At 39.9% G+C, this 21,433-nt stretch overlaps 1 protein-coding gene across 11 annotated transcripts in view; it reads right to left on the reverse strand.

Moving 5' to 3' along the window:
- The window catches only part of LOC125882978 (pleckstrin homology domain-containing family A member 5-like), a 603,488-nt gene that overhangs the window by 463,386 nt on the left and 118,669 nt on the right, over window positions 1-21,433 (reverse strand). The window contains exon 4 of one of the 11 annotated variants that reach the window (XM_049567048.1): window positions 1,358-1,424. The exons of the other annotated variants lie outside the window; for them this stretch is intronic. Within the exon in view, the coding sequence (XP_049423005.1) occupies window positions 1,421-1,424 (4 nt within the window). The 3' untranslated portion in view covers window positions 1,358-1,420. Of the gene's footprint in view, window positions 1-1,357; window positions 1,425-21,433 lie in introns of those variants that run through there. 11 annotated transcript variants of the gene reach the window in all.

Consider the following 21,433-nt stretch of genomic DNA (forward strand, 5'->3'; position numbering starts at 1 on the left):
TTGATTAAATATGTATCTGATGCATTACAATAACAGCTGTAGCCTTCAAAATCCAACCCAACATATTTTTCACAAGCTATGTAATCCAAATTCTGAGGGTCCTGATTCAAAACTCCTAAGTTCTTTGGTGGAGTGCATCGGCACTTTAACCACAAAACAGTTCTGGCCTGCTGTTAAGGTACTCAAGGAGTAAATGTTAATAAGAGACAGCACATATGACCTACTGCTATCATTTTAACCCATGAAAGTGCTGATCAGCGCCGGTTAAAAACTTACCAAAATAAATGGATTTTGCCATTCCGGGTGTCAGAACAGAGTCAATCATTGGTGCAGCCAAATAACTGGTCGCTAGGGATGCACAATATTGGATTTCATGCCAATATCTGATATGCCAATATATAACAGCTTATGTGCCAAATAACCGCTATAGATATATCCACTTTTTTAATTATTATTATCAAGTCCTTTCTGTAGTGCACACAATCAGAAACATAGCCTCTGATTGGTCAACTGCTCAGAAACACAGTCTCTGATTGGTTGACACATTGAATCCCAGGCATCACGGATGGCTAAAAACAACAACTGTTTTCAACACTGAAAAATGTATATAAAATCACAGAAGATATTTAATGTTGGATTTATCATTATGGATTTATATTAAAGAGTCTCCAAAAAGACACTGTGGTTCAATGATCAATTAAAAAGCTTCTGAAAGGGATACAATCACCACAGCCCCCACTGAATGGCACAATGGCTGACATGACCTGCAGGGCAAAAAATAGAAAGTCTCTTGCATTCAGCGTTTCAGAGATATTTAATGTTACAAATGTTATGTTGTACATGACATTGTCAACCTCAGAGGTAAATGCCCTGTTCAGTGCTTGTTGGTGAGACAAACTCGCACACATAGCTTAGCTGGAAAAGCTCAGCTTCAGAGATACAATTTATGATCAGATGACTTAACATTTATTTTTTACTTGCCCAATCAGACAACTGCATGAGGCATTCCACTTGCCTGAACAACAGAATGCAGGTATGCTAGCGAAATAACTGTGTGATATCATGGCAGATTCCATCACTGACCCATGACATATCTGGATAGTACGATACTGTAAAATTCAATATTGTGCTACACCCCTATGCCAATGTCCTTTACTTCCAGACCGAGGCTACAAACTTCAAACACACACAATCATGTAGAGAAGCCCCAGAACATAGACACAAACTCTTTAAAATGTGACCTGATTTTTGGAACCAAAATAAAACCAGCAGCGCTGCAACAAACGCGCAACAAACTCACCCAGCATGCACCAGGTCTGAGCACCTGGGCAGAAAACCATTAAAGTCCAAAACCACAAGACAGCCAGCTCCTGCTAGTAAACACAACAGTAAACAGGCAGGTACATTCAAAGCAAATGTCTTACCTGGTGAGGAGGTGGGATGCAGTCAAACAGCAGATGGACATGGAAAGAAAAGACAGAGGAAGAATCGGTTAGCTGCCATGTTTAGCAGAAATACTGGAGAGAATGAATGTTGAAACATAGAGCAGGTCAAACTGATAAATGACAATATGGATATTATTTCTGTCTTATCTAAAATCCTGAAATTCTCAAATGTGGACAAAAGTCTTCTCATAGTGGTGACTGTAGATACTGCACCTCTAAGTGTCAGTTAAACCTATTCAACCTCATTGGACAGCATGTCCTCCAAACTAATGACAGAACGCATTGTTTATCGCTGCCTTCAAAAACAATATGAGCGTTCCTGCTGGTACGACCTTGTCTGACATCCGTCTGTCATATGACAACTGCTTGAAGGCTGAAGCATTCCCAGGAAAGTCTCCTATTTAAGACTTTCTGGCTTTCTGTCCCTTAAAGGTCAGCACTGTCTAGACAGTTCTGCGTTTGATCACTGACACAAATTCACATATCATAGTTCACCAAGTGAAACTATCTGCAGGTCATGTGGGGATTGATTTTGGTTCTGTGAGCTGAAGTATTGACCACAGTAATTCTATTGAATGTAACTGAATAATGGTAATAATGATAATAATAATAATAATAATAATAATAACTTTATTTGTACAGCACAGTTCATACAGCAAGTGCAACGCAAAGTGCTTTACATAATGAAATGAGAAAATACAGATAAGAGACAGTATAAGATTCAAATTCACAATCACACTCACTCCATCAAGAGATTTAAAAGCTAAAAGCCAAATTTAAAAATGGATTCTGAAATGAACGGGAAGCCAATGAAGAGCCTTTTATACTGGAGTAATGTGTTCTTGATAGGGATGCCCCGATCACATTTTTTTTTGCATCCAATCTGAACCGAGTCCTTTATTTTGAAACCGAGTCCAATCCGATACTTTGCAAAGCATTAAGAAAGAAAAATAATAGAATGCATCCAAGTTGTCCCACAAGGGTTTTTTTTTTTTTTTTAAATTTAAATAGTATCCAAAAACCTTATCGGAAGTTCAGCAGCACAAAATGTAAACAAATTAAATATCTTCTTGTCTTCAACAAACAAAATAGGCCTATATCTTTTGTAGCGGTTTGACACATGAAACAAATATTTTCCTTTTACTCAGTCAAACCCCACAAAGAAACCATAAAACCCATTAAACAGGTCCCTTAAAGGATAACTTCGGTATTTTTCAACCTGGACCCTAATTCCCTATGTGTATGTGTGCGTATGATTCATAGGTACAACTCGTTTTAAAATTGGTTCAGTATTGAGGGAGGCGGATGCAGCCGGCAGCCGCGAGGTAGATATGGCAAATGCGTCCCATATAAGTTTGCGCATTGAAAGTGCTTTTTTTCGCCACGGACCGGTTCAGATCGCCAGTGCTACCTCTGTAAATAGCATACTAACTGTTTCCCTGACCCTTCACCTCCTCATCTCATCTCGCGAGAGCTTTGCTTGTTGCCGGAAGAAAACAGAGGAGCCATGCTGAGTGCCGCTCAGCCATCAGCTGACTGTCTTATAAAAAAATCACATTTATAAAATATGCAGGATCGCCACACTTTATACATTGGAAAGCGGAGGCAACAGTGAAAAACATAAATAAAAACCTGCCCATTTTTGTTGATTCCTTCGATCTTGTACTGATTCCGATTCTGTAAAAATAACATGATTGGCGCCGATAGTTCTTGATTTATAGTCTTATTGTGTAGATGTGCTGCTGCATTTTGGATCAACATTTAAGTTTTGCTTATCCAGTTTTCTTTTATATCCAGTTTTTTTTTCAACATTTTTATGTGTTAATAATAACTTGTTTTTCATAATCTGCTTGTAAATTCAATACTTTTTTCTTTTATTTGTTTGTGTTTTATCTGTGTAATTTCTAACTGTGTTTTGTACTTGCTGCTGCCTATCTTGGCCAGGTCTCCCTTGAAAAAGAGGTTGTTAATCTTAATGGGATCTTCCTGGTTAAATAAAGGTTAAATAAAAATAAATAAAAAAAATTTGATAACAATATCAAACGACCAACGATATTGCCAGCTGGTGCCATTCTGCTGGAAAGTGTGGGAGTTGCAAAGTGAAAGTTTGGGGCCCCAGGAGAAACGTACGCATGATTCGCTGCTAAGAAAGGAGGCAACGAACTCCCCCTCACAGGTGACCTGCTGGGCAGTGGTAAGAGCTGATGTCGAATAGAAGATCTAATTACCTTAATCTTAATCTAGGACTCCTTAGATAAATATTTTGTGCATTCCTGCGTTCCCGATTTATCTTAACATACTCCCTCACTATCGCCACATTAAATAACCCACACGAGTGTTACTTCTTGTTTTAATCCATTTATACATACTGTTGATTTTCTGTTATTTCATATTATCCTCATTCATTTATTCAGTTGTTACCCATTTAGCTTAAATAAATTTTCATTTATCGCCAAGTCGTTGTCTGTGGATATTTCTTTTGAGAAGGAATTAAGATTGCTGTATGGAGAATTCATAACCCAGATATTGAGATTGATTCATTATTGATAAGCATGCTGATGAATTAATAATTGGTTTACGGAGTTAATAATTTGATTAGTCGCTTCCCTCATTAGGAGGGTGGTGCCCCAAACTTTATTATGAGTGCAAACATTCTCAAAGAGGTATTTCCCCTACACAGCTGAGTATTGTCAGCATTAAAATAGGAATCCGTTTCATGCTCTCCAGTGATATTTCCCAGAGGCATCATCTACAGATTAAAAAGAGTGGGTCCCAGAAAGGACCCCTGGAGGACACTACAACTGATCTTAATTTTAGAATATACTGACTCACTCATGGGCACAACATAGTCTCTTCCTGTCAGATAAGACTTGAACCACCTTAAAACTGTGCCTGAAATGTTTAGAAGGGTATGGAGCTGGTTTAGAAGGATGCTATGATCAGTGGTGTCGAAAGCTGCGCTTAAAGTCCAACTTGCAGGTTGGAGACCATGGTGAATAAATGTGTAGGAAAATGATGTAGAAACTCGATTAAAACAAAAAACAAAAACATAAACACACTACAGTGACTTTTGGGGTCATTTTTGTGAGAGAATTTTGCTTCCGCATCTAAAAACCCACTAACTGGAAGTGACGTAGTGTAAGGGGGTCCAGCCGAGTTCGACTGAGTGTAACATTAATAAACATGGATCCCAGTACTAGTTTTGAGACTGAAGAGGTTGAAAATGTACATTCATATGCATATGACGGCCCACAGGCTTATAATTATGAGCCTGCTGGGCATCCAAGAGACCAGGAACTGATCAGGGTTAGGAGATATAATGGCCACAGGAGAGAAATAGAGCTGTGGTGTGAGGAGAACCAGTGGAGAACTGGGCAGGTGTCTTGGTGAGCGACCAGCATTAGCTAACGTCAGCTAACCATGTCTAACACTGTGTTCACATCACAACATTAAGTTTGCCATCACATATTAGGTTATAACAAAGCTACCAATAGTTCTGCCAGTATTAGATAACTAATGCTACTTACCCATAACAGAAACTAATGCGCAAATATCAGCTTGTATCAGACCTATCTTGCTATGTGTGTTATAACTGGGATACGAAGATTTCCTGATAATTTTTTGTATGATAGGTGCTTGTGTGGGAACTGCCAGCCCATGTCCTCAGCTGTGGAGAGTATGTGCTGCAGGGAGGTGGATGCCTTCTGGGCTCTGGTGGAGAATCTGACCCCCAGACCAGACATAACATGCTTCACACTGCCCATCAACCCTCACGCCGCCCACTCCCGTCTCAAACATGGAGGCCTCCCTCTCCGCGGAGCCCGTCCGCCCTCACACATACCCCCAAGGCTCGGGTCTCCGAGGCTCCCGGCCCCGCACATACCCCCGTGCAGGGCTGGGAGCCTCGGGGATATGTGCAAGGGCGGGCAGGCTCCGCCAGGAACATAATCCTCCTGTCCAAGATGAGCGCTGCACACGACCACGTTTTTGGTCACAGATGAAGCCGTGAAATCGCGCTTCTTCACCTGCACAAAATGCACCCAGGCATGAAAACTACTGTCACTCCACTCCTTTTTCTGACCGGAAAACGGTAGACTCGATGTCCTGACAATTTACTGTGTGCAACCTGCACAAACACAATAATCCGGCATAATCACAAATGGTGAAATGCACTGTTAACAACTGAAAAAATACTAACTCACAAGTTTACTACCGCTCAGACTCACTACCACCTACTACTGCGCATTGGACAGAGGCAGGGTCAAGGACACAGAGTCCCTCTCGTGACGTAGTATCAGGCGATGTTGAAAAAAAAAAAAAGTGTTTTAGAAGAGGAGCTAAAAAGAGCCACTTTTTCCTCTGAATTTGTGCCCTTATGTAAACCATAATAAATTCTGAATGAACTTCTCATATGGTAATTTTCAGACAAAGATATGTATATATATAAGTTATGTGTGTATATATATATATGTATATATATATACATATATATATATATATACAGTACAGGCCAAAAGTTTGGACACACCTTCTCATTCAGTGCGTTTTCTTTATTTTCATGACTATTTACATTGTAGATTCTCACTGAAGGCATCAAAACTATGAATGAACACATGTGGAGTTATGTACTTAACAAAAAAAGGTGAAATAACTGAAAACATGTTTTATATTCTAGTTTCTTCAAAATAGCCACCCTTTGCTCTGATTACTGCTTTGCACACTCTTGGCATTTTCTCGATGAGCTTCAAGAGGTAGTCACCTGAAATGGTTTTCCAACAGTCTTGAAGGAGTTCCCAGAAGTGTTTAGCACTTGTTGGCCCCTTTGCCTTCACTCTGCGGTCCAGTTCACCCCAAACCATCTCGATTGGGTTCAGGTCCGGTGACTGTGGAGGCCAGGTCATCTGCCGCAGCACTCCATCACTCTCCTTCTTGGTCAGATAGCCCTTACACAGCCTGGAGGTGTGTTTGGGGTCATTGTCCTGTTGAAAAATAAATGATCGTCCAACTAAACGCAAACCGGATGGGATGGCATGTCGCTGCAGGATGCTGTGGTAGCCATGCTGGTTCAGTGTGCCTTCAATTTTGAATAAATCCCCAACAGTGTCACCAGCAAAACACCCCCACACCATCACACCTCCTCCTCCACGCTTCACAGTGGGAACCAGGCATGTGGAATCCATCCGTTCACCTTTTCTGCGTCTCACAAAGACACGGCGGTTGGAACCAAAGATCTCAAATTTGGACTCATCAGACCAAAGCACAGATTTCCATTGGTCTAATGTCCATTCCTTGTGTTTCTTGGCCCAAACAAATCTCTTCTGCTTGTTGCCTCTCCTTAGCAGTGGTTTCCTAGCAGCTATTTGACCATGAAGGCCTGATTTGCGCAGTTGTTCTAGAGATGGGTCTGCTGCTAGAACTCTGTGTGGCATTCATCTGGTCTCTGATCTGAGCTGCTGTTAACTTGCGATTTCTGAGGCTGGTGACTCGGATGAACTTATCCTCAGAAGCAGAGGTGACTCTTGGTCTTCCTTTCCTGGGTCGGTCCTCATGTGTGCCAGTTTCGTTGTAGCGCTTGATGGTTTTTGCGACTCCACTTGGGGACACATTTAAAGTTTTTGCAATTTTCCGGACTGACTGACCTTCATTTCTTAAAGTAATGATGGCCACTCGTTTTTCTTTAGTTAGCTGATTGGTTCTTGCCATAATATGAATTTTAACAGTTGTCCAATAGGGCTGTCGGCTGTGTATTAACCTGACTTCTGCACAACACAACTGATGGTCCCAACCCCATTGATAAAGCAAGAAATTCCACTAATTAACCCTGATAAGGCACACCTGTGAAGTGGAAACCATTTCAGGTGACTACCTCTTGAAGCTCATTGAGAAAATGCCAAGAGTGTGCAAAGCAGTAATCAGAGCAAAGGGTGGCTATTTTGAAGAAACTAGAATATAAAACATGTTTTCAGTTATTTCACCTTTTTTTGTTAAGTACATAACTCCACATGTGTTCATTCATAGTTTTGATGCCTTTAGTGAGAATCTACAATGTAAATAGTCATGAAAATAAAGAAAACGCATTGAATGAGAAGGTGTGTCCAAACTTTTGGCCTGTACTGTATATATATATTTTTTTTAAATTTAACCTGCAAGTTGCACTTAACGTCTAGGGGGAAAACTGAAATCTTTCCTTCATCAAGTTTCATTCTAAAATTGTTTAGAACTTTTACTAGTGCTGCTTCAGTACTGCGATAGGAAAGAAAAGATGACTATCACAGAAATATCTTTACTTCACATAAACATGAACAGGTTGATGATATTTGCTATTTGGTAGAGTACAGCAATATGACTCACTTAAGTGTCAAAAACTTAACTGTGGAACTTAAATGCAATAGGCTAAAAGATCCGCCTCCCACCGCATTTTTATATTTTTTGTGTTATAATGACGTTATTTTAATATTTTGCATCACATGCAAATGTGAGCATCTCCAGCTTGTCATGTTGCTCCTCCTCACTTCAAGCCACTGTCATTAACTTTTAACCTGCAAAGGCGGCAGTGCCGCAGCATTGTAGGAATTTATGAAAGCCCTTGTGAACATTTCAATAGTTACACATTAAAACAATATTTATTTGCAATTACTCTATTGAACGACCCCAAAGCATGAGCAAATGGGCTGTGTCACTTCGGATCAAAGAGATGTGTCCTGTCACTGTCGGGATGGCGCAGGGCTGACAGGTATGGAGTTATATTTGTCTCATTAATAACTGTAAATGCACAGAGGGTAATCTACAAATATTTCTTGATCTGCACACATTTCATAATTATGTGTGTGAACAGATCGACAATTTGTGTGTAAATGAGTAATCTGTAAATATAAAACACATTCCACAAATACAAAAAATATCTGTGAATACATTAAATTAATTTGCAAATAAATGAAAAGCATTTCTGAATATCTTCCTAACATTTACAACTTTCGAACAGGCATTTGTGAACTCAGTTTTTTTTTTGTGAATTGAAAAAACATTTGTGGATCTCAGTTCTACGTGTGTGGATTTGCTTTTTACACACACAGATTTTTGAGACAAACTTTCCCCGGTTCAAACGAAAATGCACTCGTATCACTCAGCCATCTTCGGATAGCACGTGGTCACCCAGCTGATGACGTCATTTCCACATGTGAAAGTAAGAGCACACAGTCTTTCTATGAGCTGTTTTTTGTTGTTTTTTTTAATAATAATCAGCGATAAGTAACGTGCATCCATTGTTTTATGTTAATGTCATACAGTGAGTATTAGTGTGTGTTTATTTGTTCTATGTATCTGGCACACACTTTTGTATACATTTCTGTTTGAGTATGAAAGGCACGGTGGCTTGGCTGCTTCTCAGTTGGCAGGTATCAGCCAACTCATCCTTTATATTTTTCATTTATTCTTTCGAGTAGGATTAAAGTCACAAAGCACGTCACATTTTATTATTAGTGTAGCCTACTCTTACTAATGTAGTTGTAATGTCTGTGCTGACTGCACCATGTTTAGTTAGGTTACATCGTTTCAGTGAGGTTACTAATTGTTGTAAGATATGACAAGTGGCAACACCCTGGTTAAGGTCTTTGATAGAACAGCTGTTGGTGTTGGTAGCTCTTTTTGTTTAGAACTGTAATATTGTAGGCTAGTTGTATTGTTCATTGTTAATATGTAGATTGCGCTAAGCTAACGTTAGCTACGGAAACAGCATCTGTTGCCATGGCAACATTAAACATTCATGTTGTGGGCTGGGGGGATGAAAGCAGAGTGCAGCATTTTATGTAAGGGTTAATGCCCGACGACTGTTTAATCTCTGTAGTTGACAGGCGTTGCCATGGAAACCCGCTGTGGCCGCAGTGTAGTAAGTAAAGGGAATGGGAAATGATGGCTAAAAATTACGTGATATTATTCAGAAGACGATTATTTCAGAAAGCCAGTGCTCTTCTTACCGCTTGTGTGTTACAGACTCTGGTGGTCAGAGGATGATGTGCAAAAAAAAAAAACCCTTGAGATATTACTTTCATGATTCATAGGCCCAAGAAAATTTGTTTGTTATCCAAATAGTAGTCAAAATCGTTTTTAATTGCAAATAATTCATAAACATATAGTAGTCGAGATTAAGTCCTATTCAAAATTAAATGCTACATTACCATTAATAGTGAAATTTGAAAGTGATATGGGTAGCCTATGTCCATCATAGTGGCATTTGAAGGACGGAGATTGACAGATTGAGCACTGCTTGTTAGGATATTTGGAGACAACAAGATGTTGCTCCAGTCTTGTCTCTCCTGCGCTGACGGAGCCCAATAAGCCTGCAGGCTGCTCTCACACCAATGTCCCGTGACAGTCATGATCTGATGAGTTTCCAGGCTGGTGTCAGAGAGCCGACCTACAGCTGTGCTCCGGAGGCTGTGATTGGTGTAGACCTGCGACTTCTTGCGCCGTTTCTCCCTTTTCTTTTCATTCTCTAACCTCTCTTCTTCTGCATCCCAGTCATCAAAATCAAATAAATTAGGCCTAAATGAAACGATAAAATCACTCATGATGCCCATTGTAATCCGTTGTCTCTCTCTGTTGCTGTGGTTACAAACTAGCAGTTGAGCCAGCACAATAATTTAGAACCTGTCATCAGGCAATTTGACCAGAACATCTTTTTAGCTGCCCTAGAACACCTTTTAACGGACATCCTGCAGCCAATCAGAATTGAGTTTTCACCCAGACCATGGTATAAACATTGTTAATAGACCAGAAGTCAGTACCATCCAACCTGTAAAAGATAACTTGTGTCGTGTTTCACTTACCATTGCATTTATTGTAATCATGCACCCCATTTGTTGTTTTTAGCATAATTGGTATTTTCTATAGGCCTATATATAGGCTAATCAGTTGGCAGTTGTCTTTGTTTGGCCAGCAGACCTGCTACCGCCATCTACTGGTCAAAGTGTTTTTGTGTCATCATGACTTACGGCTCTAGCCTATTGAAACTAGAAAACTCAGCAGTTAGAACATAGACTGCATGGGTTAGATCAGATGTAGGTACACTTATATTTTGCATTTTTATTCATTCTTATGAATACAAATATATTGTATGAATAGCTGTATTTATTTTCTATTATTGTTTAATGATAAAATGGTCTTTTAAATGCTGTGCTGAAAATGTCTAAATCTTACACCCTATAATTTTGTACAGATTACTCTAGCATTGAAAGGTTGTGGAGAGATGTCTGGATGTCATTCACCAGCATCTTCTACCGTGGCCCTCTTTACAGGTTGGATGGTACTGACTTCTGGTCTATTTACGACGTATAAAATGCTGCACCCTGCTTTCATCCCCCCAGCCCACAACATAAATGTCTACTGTTGCCATGGCAGCAGATGCTATTTCAGTAGCGAACGTTAGCTTAGCGCAATCTACATATTAACAATGAACAATACAATTAAAGCTGCAAGCAGCGTTGTTCAGGACCTCGGCTTCACGCTATTTCAGCGTCCAGCTGACGTAGACAGTGAGCGTTGCATTCTATTATGTCAGTGGAACGCAAGGTCATTTTTGGCAATGAAGCCATGACTTGGGAGTAGAACTTTGATGGCTTCTGAAAATGAAATTACTGACGACATCAATCAATCAATCAATCAATCTTATGTATAAAGCCCAATATCAGAAAATACAATTTGCCTCACAGGGTTTTACAGCATACAACATCCCCTCTGTCCTTAGGACCCTTGCAGCAGCAGAAAAACTGCCTTTAACAGGGGGAAAAAAAACAGTAGAAACCTCAGGAAGAGCAACTGAGGAGGGATCCCTCTTCCAGGACGACAGACGTGCAATAGATGACGTACAGAACAGATCAACATGATACATTAACGGTAATCCGTATGACACAATGAGACAGAAGGGGAGACAGAGAAAGAGAGAGATGCAGGACAGACGATAATGTTATTAGCTTACAACAACATTAATGAAAGTAATATTATAATTATAATTCTGGCTATTGTGGTACCATATGATAAGTATATATTAATATCTGATAGTATACCTATGGGACAATAATCAGATTATAATCATATTGAGGTTTGCAATCATTGTTGCAAAGAAAATAAATGCTACAGTCAGGTCCATAATTATTTGGACAATGATACAGTTGTCATCATTTTGGCTCTGTACACCACCACAATGGGTTTTAAATGAAACAATGAATACCTGCTTAAAGTGCAGACTCTCAGGCTTTTTTCAAAAATGTAGTATGAACCGTGTAGGAATTACAACCATTTCTTCACACAGTCGCCCAACTTTAAGGGCTCATAAGTATTTGGACAAACTAACATAATCATCATTTAAACAGTCAGTTTTAATACTTGGTTGCAAATCCTTTACAGTCAATGACTGCCTGAAGTGTTGGATACATAGACATCACCAGATGCTGGGTTTCTTCCCTGGTGATGCTCTGCCAGCCCTTTACTGTAGCCGTCTGCACTTCCTGCTTGTGTTTTGGGTGTTTTGCCCTCAGTTTTGGCTTCAGCAAGAGAAACGCATGCTCAATTGGATTCAGGTCAGATGATATGACTTGGCCATTGCAGAACATTCCACTTCTTTGCCTTAAAAATGTCTTTGGTTGCTTTTGCAGTATGCTTCAGGTCATTGTCCATTTGCACTGTGAAGCATTGTCCAATGAGTTTTGAAGCATTTAGCTGAATCTGAGCAGATAATGGTGCCCCAAACACTTAAGCTTTCATCCTGCTGCTCTTGTAAGCAAGACAAGACTTCACTAGAATAAATACAGAGGGTTTATCACAAGATGCAAACCATTGGTTAGCCTTAAAAATGGAAGGCCAGATTAGAGTTTGTCAAAAACCATCTAAAAAGCCTGTACAGTTGTGGAACAGCATACTATGGACAGATAAAACAAAGATCAACTACCAGAATGATGAGAAGAGAAGAGAAGGAAGAAGGGAAGGAACTGCTCATGATCCAAAGCACACCACCTCATCAGTGAAGCATGGTGGAGGTACTGTTATGTCATGGCCATATATGGCTGCCAGTGGAACTGGTTCTCTTGTATTTACTGATGATGTGACTGCTGACAAGAGCAGCAGGATGAAAGCTGAAGTGTTTGGGGCTACAATATCTGCTCAGATTCAACCAAATGCTTCAAAACTCATTGGACGATGCTTCACAGTGCAGGTGGACAATGACCTGAAGCATACTGCAAAAGCAACCAAAGACATGTTTAAGGCAAAGAAGTGGAATGTTCTGCAATGGCCAAGTCATATCATCTGACCTGAATCCAACTGAGCATGAGTTTCTCTTGCTGAAGCCAAAACTGAGGGCAAAACACCCAAAACACAAGCAGGAAGTGCAGACAGCTGCAGTAAAGGGCTGGCAGAGCATCACCAGGGAAGAAACCCAGCATCTGGTGATGTCTATGTGTCCAACACTTCAGGCAGTCATTGAATGTAAAGAATTTGCAACCAAGTATTAAAACTGACTGTTTAATTGATGATTATGTTAGTTTGTCCAAATACTTATGAGCCCTTAAGGTTAGGGGACTGTGTGAAGAAATGGTTGTAATTCCTACACGGTTCATACTACATTTTTGAAAAAAGCCTTAAATGAAAGCTGAGAGTCTGCACTTTAAGCAGGTATTCATTGTTTCATTTAAAACCCATTGTGGTGGTGTACAGAGCCAAAATGATGACAACTGTATCATTGTCCAAATAATTATGGACCTGACTGTATGTTAGTGTTGATATGGATGGAAAAACTTGTTTTGAAATCTAGTGTTGTTCCATTTTTTTGCATGTGTGTATATGTTGTGTCTGAATGTTCAGGGAGAGATTGTGTGTGTGTGTGTGTGTGTGTGTGTGTGTGTGTGTGTTTCTGCTGTTATAGGCAGCTTGGCTGTATGGAGGAGAAGATGCTATGTATTTCCATGAGTGACCAGTATTGTCTTCTTGACCCCTTTTGTATTTGATTCCCTGCCATATTTAATGTAATTGGTGGAATCAAATAAAGAATTCAAATGTGTGTGTGTTGTCAGGAAACTGTTTATCATAGGGGCAAAACTTGTTTAGAAATCTAGTGGCCTGTTTTTTGCATGTGCGTATATGTGGTGTGTGTGAGTGTTCAGGGAGTGTGTGTGTGTGTGTGTGTGTGTGTGTGTGTGTGTGTGTGTGTGTGTGTGTGAGAGACTCCTTCTGTTTTCAATTTTCCTGAGCATCTCTGCAAGGACTCCTAAAAATAATACTACTGTACACTGTATATATTTTTTGTAAATATGACCTAATAATGTTCTGTGTCCAGGCTCCCATGAGTACAGTGGTGTTATACATATGAGATTAAAGCAAAATTTTGTGTAAACATGCAGCTCTAAGTCATTTATTTTCACTTGTACAAAACCAACATTTGTTAATCAGAATGTGTAACTACACTGCAGCTCAGCACAACCCTGCTGATACACTATTTTCTGCACATTGTGTGACTTAAAATGTGATTAAACATTTATAATCAAAATTAATAATTAAATGACATCTTGGTGGGCATTGTACATCTAGTAGGAAAAGATAATATTTATTACATGGGGAAAGTTTAGTTTAAATGTGTTGTAGAATTAATACTGTTACTTTATCTACATAGGTATTTTGGTATGAAAAGCTGCATTTTTTATTTAACCAAGTATCCTGTATCATAACTACATGTCTGACAATTGTAATAAACCAAACCACATGAAAATCGGTTGAGAATTCAGCGAGTAATGATGATTTTAATCATAAATAGTCTCCTGCCTCAATAGACATGCATGCATTAGGCAGCACGGCTCCACCTGGGCAAGATGGTGGCCGCGTTGACGTATCGCTCCAATGAGGAGCGCCGTTGAATGCGGCATCTACGTATATATAGGCCCGATTCCAATCCAATCCCTTACAGACTCACTGACTTAGAGGCGCGTTCATGTGAAGTGCGTGAGTGTGTGAGGGCTGTCCCATTGTCAAATCGTCAAGTCAGTGAGTCAGTGAGTGAGCCCTTTATGCCCCCTTACTGTAGGTCAGCATCGATGCGGACTTACAGTAAGGAAATTACCCACAGTTCATAGCGTTGTGACGTCAAATACAGGGGTCGCCCTCGGAACACCAAAAGTAACACAGTCGGCAGATATGCAAACATTAACATTATGGAAGGAGAGCGAAAAAACAGATGAACAATGAAACATTCCATTAACAAGGATTTAAGATGGTACATAAACACACATGAAGTCAGAGGAATACCACTGGTTATATTCCACACACAAAGAATAGATAGATAGATAGATAGATAGATAGATAGATAGATAGATCTATCTATCTATCTATCTATCTGTAGATATATATATAGATATATATTCTTTGTGTGTGGAATATATGATGACAATAACCGATAAATGATCACGCCCAGAGCCGCCAATGTTAACAACATTTTGTAGAGAGGGGGACAAGTGCTGTCCCATTCCTATTTGTAGCATCCGGAGCCCTTTCAGACTCTCACACTCAATCACTTACAGCTGACGTCAGTTAAGTCAGTGAGGCTTCAGGGCTTGAGTCTTTAGGGGCCGGATTGGAATTGGGCCATATCTATGGGGATCAGCCAGCAGTGGTTCCGCGCATGCGCGATTCACTTGCAGTCTGGACGTGGAGGGGTTAACATCTCCTGCTCTGAGTGTTGCTGGGAGGGAGGACTGGGCCGTCTGTGAGTGCTTTGGGGGGAGAGAGGAGCTCACGGCAGCATCCGCTGCTCGTTGAGAGGAATAAGAATGATGTGTGCTCTCACAACAGAGTCTCCAGAGGTCTTCAATAATATCAGAAAAAGTCGCTAGATTTGTCGCTAGTCGCTTTTTTGAAAAAGAGTCACTAGAGGGGTCTGAAAAGTTGCTAAATATAGCCACAAAGTCGCTAAGTTGGCAACACTGAATGTCCCGCCTAGGTCCGAGGTCCCTAACTACAATATTACATTTCTAAACAAAAAGAGCTACCAACACCAACAGCTGTTCTATCAAAGACCTTAAGCAGGGTGTTGCCACTTGTCATATCTTACAACAGTTAACGTAATCTCACTGAAACGATGTAACTAAACACGGTGCGGTCAGCGGTGCGGTCAGCACAGACATTACAACTACATTAGTAAGAGTACACTAATAATAAGATGTGAAGTGCTTTGTGACTTTAATCCTACTCGAAATGAAAAATATAAAGGATGAGTTGGCTTGCCTTTCATACTCAAACAACAAAAGTGTGTGCCAGATACATAGAACAAATAAACACACACTAATACTCACTGTATGACATTAACATAAAACAATGAATGCATGTTACTTATCGCTGATTATTATTAAAACAACAACAACAACAAAAAATAGCTCAGAGAAAGACTGCGTGCTCTTACTTTCACATGCGGAAATAACGTCATCAACTGGGTGATCATGTGCTATCCGAAGATGGCTGAGTGATACGAGTGCATTTTCATTCGGACCAGCGGAAAGTTTGTCTCAAAAATCCGTGTGTGTAAAAAGCAAATCACAAAAACAAGAGGAGGCAAAAAAACAAACAAAAAAAACAAGTAGCCACTCCTTCCCCCCTAAACAATGAATTATGCTGGACTATCAGAAAACTTAGCACTTAGCATTCTTTATATATGTGAGAAAAGGTCCCCAAACCTTGACAAATGCATTAGACCTTCTTTGGAGAGACAGTCTTATTTTTTCAAATTTAAGAAATAGTATGTCTTGAATCCAATGAATGCAAGATGGAGGTACACAGGACTTCCACTTCATTAGGGTGAAGTCCAACACATTCATCTCACACCAGTTAAACAGTTGTATATAATTAATTTAAAGTACATGGAAGTGATAGTTTATAGGTAAAGGTATTAGAAGGATAATCCAGGGAAAATCATGTGGTTTTGACATATACGGAGACTTTTTGCTTCTTTTTTAACAAACAATAATTAAGTTCTGTCCTTGGCTGACAAAATGGCCACTTTCAGACAGATTCTTTTGGTTTTAGAAGATACTAAAATTGCAGGTCATGATTTCTTTCCAAACAAAACTCATAATAGCTAATTTTATTGTTGTGCAGCTGCAACTAAGTGATTAATCTTTAGGTAATTCATTTTTGATTAATCAATTTATTATTTTCCAGAGACCAAGATGGTATTTGCAGTTTGCTTGTTTTGTTGGAACGAATCCCAGATATTCAATTTACAATATCCAACTGACAAAAGAGGCAAATCCTCACATTTAACCATTGACACAATGACTCAACTAACTGCCTTATACTGTAGCATATACTCAGTGCTCACAAGCTGTTTCAGTACAGCAGGCTGACAGCAGCTAATAGCTCATCCCGCAGCTGTTTCTCTCAAGTCACCAGAGTTTCGTCTGCATAGAGAATTACAAGGTGGCCTCCTCTGTCAAATTTTCTCCTAACTCCAGCTCTTAACAAAACTCTGTGGCATAATGAAAAACACTATTTTCTCCAAACGTTGCTCTTTATGAATTTATGTCATTTGTAGCTGCAATTGTAGCATTATACCAACGTGATCACTATCGTCATCAGAAGAGGGTTCCGGGAAAGGCACTGCCAAAACTGCCGAAGAGAAAGAAAAGAGCCATCTGTTTTGGACTACAGAAAAGTGGGGCCAGCCAGTGCACCATCGTGTTTCCACTGATCACATCTTTGCCACCACAATAAAAAAATCCCTAACGAAAACAAAATTCTTTTCTTTTCTTTTTTATTTTTTTTAAAAGCTTCAGAAACAGGAAGCACAAAGGAGGTTCAGGGCCATGTTTAAGAATTTATTTTGGAGAAGTCGTAAATCTACAAGAATAAAGTAAAATATTGTGAGATTAAACTCCTCACCCAGATATGCGATCATCTGCAGCACCCTTCTATAATATAGTCTGTAATATGATACAACAACCTTAAGAGGATATTTTTTCTGGTGGCGTACTGGCAGCAGTGGAGCAGTGTGGATCAGTGTGGATGAATGAAAAATTCAAACAATAAGTTTTTGGGTGGTAACGCATTATGTGACATTGCAAATGTAATAAAAGCACCTGTAATCTTGTTGGTAACACATTATATTACTTAATTACCGCTAAACCGTATATTACTGTCACTCCCAACACTGTTTGTACACACTTTGTCACTTTTTATACCATGTTACCCAATTTTTCAATCTTAATCTGTGACTTTTTATTTCTCCTAAAATTATGAATTTAATCTTGTAATTTCTCGACTTTATTCTTGTAGATTTAGAACTATATTTTGGTAGATTTAAATTTTATTCTCATAATATTATGACTTTATTCTCATACACTAACGACTTTATTCTTGTAGATTTATGACTCTGTTTTTGTAGATTTATAACTCTATTCTCATAGATTAATGACCTTATCCTCCTAGATTTATGACTTTATTCTCTTAATAATGACTTTTTTTTCTCATAGATTTACAACTTTATTCTTCTAGATTTACAACTTTATTCTTGGAGATTTATGACTTTATTCTCGTAGATTTACTACTTAATTTTCTTACTGACTTTATTCTCTTGATGACTTTATTCTCAGAGATTTATGATTTTATTCTCATAATATTATGACTTTATTCTCTTAGATGTATGACTTTATTCTCGTAGATTTAGGATTTAGGATTTAGGACTTAAATCTAAGTTGCAGTTTTTTTATAACATGGCCCGCATCGTCCTTCATAAGAAAGAGACTGACATTTGTGTAAATAATGTTTTGTTGACCACTAATGAGACTCAGATGTGGGTTATTGTGGACTTTGCCTCCAGTTTAAATGAACTGTGTTTTCTCTCTGTCAGCATCTACCTGATGAAGGTCCATGACCAAAACGTTGTAGTCTAATAAATTTAACCTTTTTCTGCAAGTGCAAACAGTGTGCGGCGGGTGTTCTTTTTGATTCATTGTTTGCCCCACCTACGCACCTGTTTAAGACTGTTTTGGTGTGCACAGCACTTTTTTTGACTTGTAAATAATATTTTACCAGCATAATCTTATTTTATTTTTTGTGGTCTCAGTCTCAAACATAGTTTAACCTTCATGTGATATTCAGTAGGCTACACTTAAAGAACAAATATTACTGGGACCACTACAGAAAGTTGCAGATGGACATTTAATATCCATGAATTCACATTACACCCACAACTGACTATGCTCAAAACAATTTGGCCACAATGTATTATTGGGATTCACTGGACCACAGATGGTTTGTCGTTTGTGCAGATCTAAACTGGACATGTGAAGGCTTTTCCTCTGGGTCTTGCCATCTGAAATGGTTGCCAAGACCGCATGTTATTTGTTCACCAAACAAAGGACAGCATTCATCTCCACAGGATCATTGTCACACCTAAGTGAGGGACCAGTCTTTAAACTTGATTGGACGCTACTGCCACAGTGACATGTGACCCTGTGATGTCACAAGCCAACTTCAAGAGAAGTTTCTGCTCTCGAGCAGACTCTTGGCTCTTTCTCCAAAGCCGCTGACAGGTTCTCTGCTCCTAAACCTTTGAAGAGGTAGGAAATCACACAGGACAGCCTGCTATGCCCTTCCCCCATTCTCTCTCCACTGGATGCTCACAGCAGGAGCTCTCAATGTGTCAAAGTTATTGTACCAACATGAGGTTTCCAACTAACTTTCCCACAACAGGGAGAACCAAGTCGAGTTAGCACCCCAACGTAAAATTCTGCAAAGACACTGGGCAACCAGTCTCCTCAGATCTGCACCTGCAAAAGTATTAATTATTTCCAGTGGCCATTTTGATACGTTAACTGGAGGCCTGTTACAAGGTTTGATCACAACAAATGCTGCCCCATGTTGAGGCTTAGATTCCAACAGTATTAGTAATTTCATTTTCATCATACATTGCTCGTAAAAAAAAAAAAAAAAAAAAAGCTGTGTCTTGAAACTATTTCCACGTCATTTTGAGCATGAAAAACACTGCTCACATTTTAAAACACCCTGATGCTCTCAAGGACAACTGCACTCGTTCAAATAGTATTATCAGTCTTTTCATGGCCTCTACTGAGTGTATCGTGATGCATATTGTGTAGTGAGACATTATCAAATGTTCAATGATCTGTATTTTTGCTGCTGATGATGAAGATGATGTGTAACTGTCAGCACCTTTTGTCAGTCTGGAACATATCACCCTTACAAATCTTCAGCATACACTCTGACACCCCTTCCTCCCACATTGCCATGGCAACTCCTGCACACGCATGCACACACACAGACACAGACACAGACACACATACACACACACACAGACGTGTCGCAGTGTGTCGCTGTGTGTGCGTGCGTGTGTGTGGGTATGTGTGTCTCCAGGGGTGCTGACGAGATATGAGCAGATGAGTGTTGGGAGCTGCTGCTGTGTTTGCCTCAGTTACTCTCACATAGCTAAATAACACACAGTACATGTCACTGAGTGCCACACAACAGAGCTACTCTATCCACTTTATTTTCAAACACGGTTCAAACACAAGTAAATAGTGATCAACTTCCGTGTTTTTGTGCGTGACTTCCGGTCAGCCACTTTCCCTCATGCTTTCCCTTACTGGAACTAACGGTGCAAGCTAATTTTTTTCAATTTTCAATTGTTTGTTAGTCAATCAGTTAGTTAGTTAGTTAGTCTGTGTATTTTATATAGATTACTGTGAAAAATGTAGAAATATACGCACATCACTTAGTTTGGGTGCTGGGCTGAATGAAAAACTTTAGAAAAAAGAGAGAAAGAGCCCACACACTCTCATTATGCTCCAAAAATCTTTACTTGTTAGACAACGTTTCGAGCGTGTCAGCTCTTCATCAGGTCATCTTCAAGTAATGTGTTTTTCACCCATATATGTAGACACCCACTGGTGACATCATAAATCATGGGTGGACATTCACAAAAATATTTACACATTCATTGACGTGCTGACGTATTGCGGTAAGTGAGTTGTGTCATTTCCGGTGTTTCTGTGACAGCGTCTTTGTACCTCTCTAGTGAATTCTACTAGCCTGGTTTCTGCTTTCTCACTTCAGTTGCTTTAACATCTACTTCAAGTCTTAACCCACACTAGTTCTGTTTAAGCACTTATAGCTCTCCTCCTTTCTACGACTTCCCTGCTAATCTCTTACCTGTTGTTTGCACGTTACTAGCCTTGTTAGCTACATTAGCTTTACAGTTAGCGATGGCTTCTCCTTCTGCTCTTTCTTGCTCGGTGTGCCAAATGTTTAGCTATGCCTCTGCCTCCTTTAGCGACAGTGGTAATTGTAACAAGTGTAGCTTATTTGCTGCGTTGGAGGCGAGGCTTAGTGAATTAGAAGCGCGGCTCCGCACCATGGAAAACCATTCAGTAGCTGCGGTAGTTAGCCAGTCCCCTGTAGCTGGTGCGGAGCCACATAGCATAGCCTCTGCTAGCGGTCCTTCGGTTACACCCGTTCAGCCGGGAGGCTAGGTAACCGTTCGCGAGAGGCGTAGCTCCAAGCCGAAGCTCACGGCTCACCACCAGCCTGTTCACGTTTCCAACCACTTTTCCCCACTCAGCGACACACCCGCTGAGGATAAAACTCTGGTTATTGGCAGCTCTATTCTGAGGAACGTGAAGTTAGCAACACCAGCGGCCATTGTCAAATGTATCCCAGGGGCCAGAGCGGGCAACATTGAATCAAATTTAAAACTGCTGGCTAAAGCTAAACGTAGATTCAGCAAGATTGTTATTCACGTCGGCGGCAATGACACCCGGTCACGCCAATCGGAGGTCACTAAAATGAATATTGCCTCGGTGTGTGAATACACAAAACAATGTCGGACTCCGTAGTTTTCTCTGGACCCCTCCCAAATCTGACCACTGATGACATGTTTAGCTGCATGTCATCATTTAATCACTGGCTGTCCAGGTGGTGTCCAGCAAACAATGTGGGTTTCG

This window comes from Epinephelus fuscoguttatus, linkage group LG22, assembly GCF_011397635.1.
Source record: "Epinephelus fuscoguttatus linkage group LG22, E.fuscoguttatus.final_Chr_v1".
Lineage (NCBI taxonomy): Eukaryota > Metazoa > Chordata > Actinopteri > Perciformes > Serranidae > Epinephelus > Epinephelus fuscoguttatus.